At 33.6% G+C, this 8,423-nt stretch overlaps 1 protein-coding gene across 1 annotated transcript in view; it reads left to right on the forward strand.

The window, feature by feature from the left end:
* LOC107703135 (izumo sperm-egg fusion protein 1-like) overlaps positions 1 to 237 on the forward strand; it is a 5,102-nt gene extending 4,865 nt beyond the window's left edge. The window contains exon 8 of the mRNA XM_016505666.1: positions 141 to 237. Coding sequence (XP_016361152.1) covers positions 141 to 237 — 97 coding nt within the window. The remainder of the gene's footprint in view (positions 1 to 140) is intronic.
* Positions 238 to 8,423: the final 8,186 nt, after the last annotated feature.

Raw genomic sequence — 8,423 nt, forward strand, 5'->3', positions numbered from 1 at the left:
AGAGAATGGAGGGGAAGAAAGAATGACAGTGGGTGGTCTGTGATGGCATTCTGCTGATTTTGTCCAGAGAGACAACATTAGGAAGGAAGCACACTTTGTTTGCATCCATTCTGTCATGTTGCTTTGTGTCGCTCTGACAGAGTGACCATGAAGCGGCAGGAGGAGGCGAGAGACAGCAGGAGAAGAGGAGAGGGGGAGGATGTGGAGGACATTGAGCTGATGAGTGTGACAGAATGAGGGATGTGATCCAAAGAGACACATGAATAAATGACTACAGACACCCAGAAGACGAGTTTCAAATGCTTCAGTGCGAATATTTAAAACATCATATTTATTTTTTTAATATACATAGATTTTTTAAATAATGTTAAGGTCAGTAAGATTTTTTGGTTACACTTTATTTTAAGGTGTCCTTGTTCCAGTGTAATTATACATTTAAGTACTGAGTAATATTAATTAACTACATGCACTTACTATATGGTTAGGATTAGGGTTTGGTTTAGGGTTACTTGCATGTAATTATGCTAAATTATTTGTTATTATAATAGTAAGTACATGTAATATATGTAACCAGGACACCTTAAAATAAAGTGTTACCGATTTAAAAAAAAATAAAATTTAAAGACATTTACATATAAATGTGACACTGAAGACTGGAGTAATGGCTGCTGAAAATTCAGCTTCATTTATGCGATAAATTGCATTTGAAATATATTCAAACAGAAAACATTTATTTGAAATTAGAACAAAATTTCTCAATATTAATATTTCACGTATTTTGATCCAATAAATGCAGCATTGGTCAGCATAAGAGACTTCTTTCAAAAATAATAAAACATCTAACTTTTAACGATACATATATGTTTATAATATCTTAATATTATCATGTCACTGAGGATTCTTAAAGTCCTTTAAGTCATAAAAACAAAAATGAGATAGTTTCATATATATATATATATATATATATATGAATGTACACCATATTATGAACATTAACTCTTTTCCATTTATTTATTACATTAGTTTTCATTTATTTTAGTATTTATATTTGGTAACACTTTGTTAAGGTGTCCGTGTTACACTTGTTAAATGTACTTACTATTATAATAACAATTAATTATGCATAATTACATGCAAGTAACCCTAAGCCAAACCCTAATCCTAACCATATAGTAAGTACATGTAGTTAATTAATATTACTCAGTACTTATATGTATAATTACACTGTAACAAGGACACCTTAACATAAAGTGTAACCTTATATTTATATATATAGAATGTTGATGGCAATTTTAAGCCCCCCCCCCAAAAAAAGAAGAAGCATCACTTGGCAAAACTCATACTGAAATTAGTGACATCATTATTTGACATGAAGTCATGTGACACACTTAGGGACAAACTCAGGAGGTAGATTTTCATGGGTAATTTATTTTGGGTTTATCTCAGTGGTTAATGTCATTTGCATTATTATCTGTCCACCAGGTGCTGTCATGTGTTATTCAATTACACACTGAGTCATACACACACACACACACACACACACACACACACACACACACACCCTATGTAAAATATATAAATTCACTGGAAATAAAAAAGGAAGACACATTTCAGATGAATGAAGGATACATTTTGGTTGGGCAGACACGTGGGAGAGAGCGAAAGATAAAGTGGGAGAGGTAAATCTCTTGGATTACAATGTTTTTCTAGAATTAATATTCCCCTGCCAACTGGTTAATCCTGGGGATTATCCGCTCTTCTGGCCAGATGAGAGTACACTGAAAACTCTCAAACGCTTGTTTTCTTCTGAAGTTCCCCTTTGGTAAGTGAGAGACTGTCAGACTTCCTGTTTAGAATGGCTTCATTACATCTGATAGATAATGGGACTGTTTTTCAGTTCTTTCAGTTACAGTATTGTGCTGTTCGGCGTGAACAGGTGGCTGACGTCTCCTGTTGTGTACTTTAGAACATGTTTCAGAAGTCACATTGGTCATGTTAAGTCAATTTTATTTGCATAGCGCTTTTCACAGTATTTCATTCTTTCACAGCAGCCTTGTAGAAAATCACAATGTTAATGTTTATAATATCCTTATATTATCATGTCACTGGAGATTCTGGGGAAAGTCCTTTAAGTCACAGGAAATGATCCATTTTGAAAGTTCTGCTCAGTTGTGATTTTGATTGACTGGTTTTGATGCTTTCATCTATTGTTTATCATCTTTCTGCATTTTCCTATTGTTTTACTGAGACGAGTGACATCACGGGAGGCAAGAAACGCTGCCAGAGTAAACACAGGTCGAATAGTTGTTCCAAAACATTTGTTTTTTAATGCAGATAACTGCATTAGCTTTTTTATTCCTCAAGCTTTCTGGCCTGACTTGTTTGATTGTTTTCTCTGGAAAAAAAATTAGAATACGAAACAGAACACTTATATAGAATAAGTATAGCTTTTCACTGGATTACTCATCAACATCCTTTATGAGACACAGACGGTTTGATTAAACAAACGTGGAGGGGACATCTCTCAAGCGAACACTATTTTAGCTACATACATCAAGACCTAGTCATGAGTATAAATATTAGGCGGTGTCGACATTCATGACTTGCATAAATCATTTGATCCACAGGAAACAGTTAACAAAGGAAATAGTAAAATTAATTAATTAGAATATTTATTTAAAAAAAATTATCTGCATGTCTACACATCTGTTGGTGATTGACAGATTATTAAAGTATCAAATATTTAAATTTCAATTGTTTTAATTATTTTTTAATTGAATGTGTTATTATAATTTAAAATTAAATTATACATTTAAAATTATAATTTAAAATCTATTTAAATTATGAAAAATCAATGTATGTACAATTGTTGTCATATATACAATGATTCATTCAGGATATCTAGTCTTAAAAACAGTCGTCACAGTTTTGTATTATTGAATTATTTTCCGACAGTAAACAGGGCCTATTTTGTTGCTACGGCAACAGGGGACAGTTCAATTTTTTTTCTCTGCCAAACAGGAAGTTGTGACATTACATGGCTCGTTACTCTAACCTCAGCCCACAGCACCATCCTCACGACAGTTTACGCACTTAAAATGAACACCCTCATCCTGACACCCTCACAAAACCACATATAGATTATTCAATACACACACACTTAATGCGACAGGTGTATATGCATATGATGAAATAAACAGATGTGAATGGAAACAATGGAAAACATATCTTTTTAATATTTTATTTATCTAGCACAAATGTCTCCTACTCATTCTGAGCTGCTTGTTTTCAGTTATTATAGACATATTGCCTGTAGTATGTTGGCAAGTTCACTACTGTAAATTGATTTACAGTAGTGAGGAAATACAGTAGTGACCGTATATTTTCCCATAATCCTTTGCGGTTTACAGTAAAATACTGTATACACATTTTACAGTAACTTACTGTACATATTACAGTATAATACTGTTCAAATTACAAAAATCAGTTACAGTGTAGCAGCAAGAACATGAATAACAACATAGTATTTGACTTAGTGCCATGGTAGGAAAATCCATTTTTGTGTAATTTAGATACAGGCCAGGAGGCTTGATTGTGTTCATTTTATTATAACACATTCATTTTTTAATGAATTGCACTCAATTAACACATTCAGTTGACTACACTAGTTAAAACATGAACAGTTAATCTCATATCAAGTGGAGTGAGTCTTCACTAAATTCTCATTTGAAGCGATGGTGTTGTGTTACAAACCAATTATTTGACATGTAAAGACATGCGCTGAAATTCAGACTAATATCAGGCAAGTACGAACACAACGTACGAAGCTTAAAAGGAGGAGGAGTGTGGGATGGAAGAGTGGCCGCAGTTGTGGGAGAAATTGTAGGGGGAAAAGACGGGGGAGAGACAGAGTGAATGAAGGGAAATTCAAGACTGAGGGAGTAAATGAGAAAGGAGGACAGAGCTGAACTCAGCTGCTCTTTACACACATTCAAGGAAAGAAAAACAGTGCATGGAAGGATCCTCCTCCTCTTCCTTTAACAAAAGTGGTTTTAGTTTTGCTTTGCGATTTTAGGCTGAGTTGAATATGTACAAGTGTTTATTCTCAACCATCAACCGAAATTTTACAATATTTTGAAATACTGTGCATTTTGGCAGAAATAATTTCAATCAATGCAATGATACTTTTCATTAAAACAAAATTATGTTTCTTATCATTTTAGCCCTCATGTTCTGTTTGGGGTTTCAGATAATTATTTTAACAGCTCGGAAAAAAATATAACATTAATGTATCAGGTTGATATATCATGATACAACATTTCCTAATCTGAGAACTGATTATAATCAACATTTCTAATTGAAAACCTATTATATAAATCTCATTACTTGAGTTTGGGGTCTCATGGAGCCTGAAAATAAAACATTAAATAATGCAATCAATAAAATTAGTAAAATGATAATAAAGTGAAGACATACTCTTCTGCCATCTGTTTATTTTAATTTCTTAGATGATCATTAGTAGTTTTTAATTTTTAGTTGTGTCAGCTCAACTGAAACAGAATTACTAAAATTGATACCAGTCACATGATAAACAAGGCAGCTTCAATAATATCTGCCACCTGGGTTTTGGTGAGGTCTGAGGAAAAATAAGACAAAGACTTAAATATCTAAAATAATGTTATGATATACACGTACATCACATACATGTTCTGACACCTCACATATAAAAACAGTAAGGTCAACTGTAACAGAACATAAGAGTTAAGAATAATCTTACTTGTCAGCATGAGGCATAATCATGCCATTTTAAGTCATGTTGGTTAGACTGACCGCAAGGCGTTTTTAGTTTTCATATGGGGGTGTTTTTGAGCAATAGCATAAATCTGTATTCTTGTGATGCATCACATTTGATAGGCTGTATCAATCATAAATGAGGAAGCATCATTTCCATTCTTAGATTTGTGACTCAGAGACACACACATCCTCCCTCATGTTAGTAGTGCCATATGTTTGTTGTTGTCATTTAAATAAACAAAAGGTGAGCTCATACCTGTGGGTGACGTTCCACACTGTACAGAAATAAATGTGGGTGAACCTTTTTTTTTTGTTTTTTTCAATGTCTATTTTCTATATTCATTTAAATGTACATTTGGTTACTAGTTTCTGTACTTTCATTTGAATCTACATTTTATTCCTGGCTACAAGTTGCTGTACTTTCACAGTCATTTTTACAGTAGTGGTTCTACAATTGATTACAATAAATGCTGACTGCATACTATGACTGAAGTGTGAAGAATAGCAGGAAATGACTGTGATCAAATAACTATCTGCATCTATGTTACAGTAATGACGCACATATATTTACACAATAACTGCAGTTGTGTGATGTTAGACTTCCAAGCATGAATTAACAGCATTTATTTTTCTTTTTTTGACGGACGATTAAAATGATGTTTGTTGACTGCAGTGACCAATGTTAAGATGCAGTCCCTCTTGATGAGTCAGACTAATAGTTCACCTGACTCACCTCACCAAAAATCCCCAACCACCCATAAGGAATAGTTCACCCAAAATTTGCTGAAATTTACCCTCAGGCCAATTCAACATGAGTTTGTTCATCGAAACATTACATCAGCATTACATCACTTGCTCACCAATGTATCCTCTGAAGTGAATGGGTGCCGTCAGAATGAGAGTCCAAACAGCTGATAAAAACTCAATAATCCACAAGTAATCCACACGATTCCAGTCTATCAAATGAATGTCTTGTGAAGCAAAACATTGTGTGTAAGAAACAAATCCATCATTTTGGCTTTTTAACTTTAAGCCATCACTTCTGGCCAAAATAGTCCAGTCCATAAACCAAAATAATGCTTCCTCCAGTCCATCCATTGTTGTCCTCTGACACCAAAATCCACCAACATATTTGTTTTGAACTGTTTTTGATCGTTTTTGCTTATAAACGGTGCTTTATCTTTTCGTATTTCTCTCCTGATTCAAAAGAGATTACTTTTTCACTGGGGTAAACAACATTATGGATAAACAACCTAGTCGGAAGCAATGGTTTTAAGTTAAGTCAATCATCTAACTATCTGTGTTGTGATGAAGTTGTCCTTAACCAGGAAGAACAGATAATGTGAGGTCATAAAGTACACATTACAAACATAAAAATGCAAATGAATAAACTTGTGTACATTTTTGCTACATAATAACCAACTGTGTTCTGTAACACTTGCTAGGAGAAAATGAATTCAATTATAAAAAGGTCCAAGTTCCCAGCCAAAGTGAACACTAATGACATTACTTAAACTATTATCCCACCATGCAGCACAATATGACTATTATTTATTGTATTTACAACAGTTTCTTGTGTAATGGCAGAAAATGACCTAGTCTGCATTGATTTCACTCTCAAATTCTGAATACAGCATTTTATTATAAGAAATCACTGTTATCTTGAATCTTGTCAATTTCTGGAGGTGTGTGATTATAAATTATTCCATAATATATTTTATATTGAAAAAGAAGCATTCAAACAGATAAATGAAGGTGCAGAGAAGTCAAAACAATGAATACCAAATACATTGCATTCAAAACTAATGATATTACTCTTTAAAGCTACAGAGAAAGAGCCGGCGCAGAGCCAAAAAAGAGGGGAAAGTGCAGAGAAAGACAAATAAGCTGTGATAGAGACAGAGAGAGTGTGAATGCAGCGTTTGTGAATGCGACCTCAGATTACAGACTGCTGTTAAAGATTATCCAGCCCCTTGGGCCATTTAATTCCAAACATAATCCTGCATTCAGAGTTCATGTTGTTTTTCCACTTTATACCACATGGCCTATTTCTCCACTGCACATTGTTTCATTCACAAGTACAAACCCCCCTTTATAGCGCTTCTGTGTGGACGTGCATGGAGAATGTGCTGGCTAGACACTGAGTCCTGGACAACCACAATGAGGTGCATGCGTGGGAGGTCGTGCTTTTAGAGTCATTCAAGCATCCAGAGAACAACCTGCTCCTTAATGTCTACAACTGTGTTGTTTGTTCTTAGGGGTTAAAAATAGATGTACATTTGAAATTGATCTGTTTGTCTGTTTGTCCAGTCACATACAGAATTGATTTTAGAGTAAACTTTAAAAAATTGTTCAATTACTAAGGAACTAAATATATTGTAGATATGTTTACTGCATATAATCCTAATAGTTTAGTTTGGTTTTGTGATTTTAAGCTGAATGGGTAGAAAATGATTATTCTCAACTCTCATCCGCAGACAGATACCAAATATTACAACGATGTGAAATACATATTTTGTCAGGCAAGAAATTATTTCAATCAGTGCAATTACAACATAAAAATATAATAGCTCAAAATATCACACAATGCATCAGGTTGATATGTCATGATACATTTCCTAATCTTATTTGATAACTTATGTTAAATATCACTACTTGTTTGGTGTCTCAGAGACATCAGATATAGCTAAATAAAATGACTAAAATTGTGATAAAATTGTCTGATAATACATACTACACTCCTGCTATCTGCTATTTTAATTGCTTCATTTTTGTTGTCTATAAAAACTTCAATAATATCTGCTGCGTTTTGATGAGGTCAGATGAACATAAAATATTTTGTTGGAAAAATTTGGTAAATTTTGAAATTACTATTATTTTTACACCTGCATATAATAAAAAACCTCTAAGATTTTTATGATCAAATTAACTAGAAATGACTAGAAATGTCTAGGGTTCCTTCCAAACAGTGTTTAGATAATATGCCACCTGCAGATGTCAGATTCACAGTCACATGATGTGAAAACACAACTTTTGACCTCTGACTAAATACTGGGCTGTAATGCACTTTGGAATGCATTATGTTATTTTTAATAAAACAATACAATGATAATATATTATTTTATCTGACCACTATTTATTGGTCCACTTTTCTTATTTTTAATAAACATTTTTTGTTCTTTATTCATTATATTCTGAAATTATTATAAACTTGACAGATATCTTCATTTCTATTTTTCCTAGTTTGCAAAGCACTTATATTGTATATAAACTGTTTTATAGCAATAGCTACACTTGCATTGTTTGTGTGCTTTGGTTTTTCTTAGCATCCTTTCTGTCTATTTGTCATTTTAGCAGTTATTCTCTGCTGACAGCTTGCATCACCCACTGAAACTGTACACCTATATGGAAAGTTGCAGCGCGGTGTATTACAATTTTGTACACAAAATTACATGGTACGGTCAAGCATGAAAATACATCATCGCCTTCAGCGCGTGGTTTGATGTTCCTGATTTAACGATGTGACCTTGCCCAAAGCCCCCAGGCCAACCACAAAGGTGTCATAATAGACTGTATTCAAACGTGTGTGTGTGTGTGTGTGTGTGTGTGTGTTGTGGTTTTACGCCTCT

This window comes from Sinocyclocheilus anshuiensis, unplaced genomic scaffold (genome assembly GCF_001515605.1).
Source record: "Sinocyclocheilus anshuiensis isolate Anshui unplaced genomic scaffold, SAMN03320099.WGS_v1.1 scaffold794, whole genome shotgun sequence".
Taxonomy (NCBI): Eukaryota; Metazoa; Chordata; class Actinopteri; order Cypriniformes; family Cyprinidae; genus Sinocyclocheilus; species Sinocyclocheilus anshuiensis.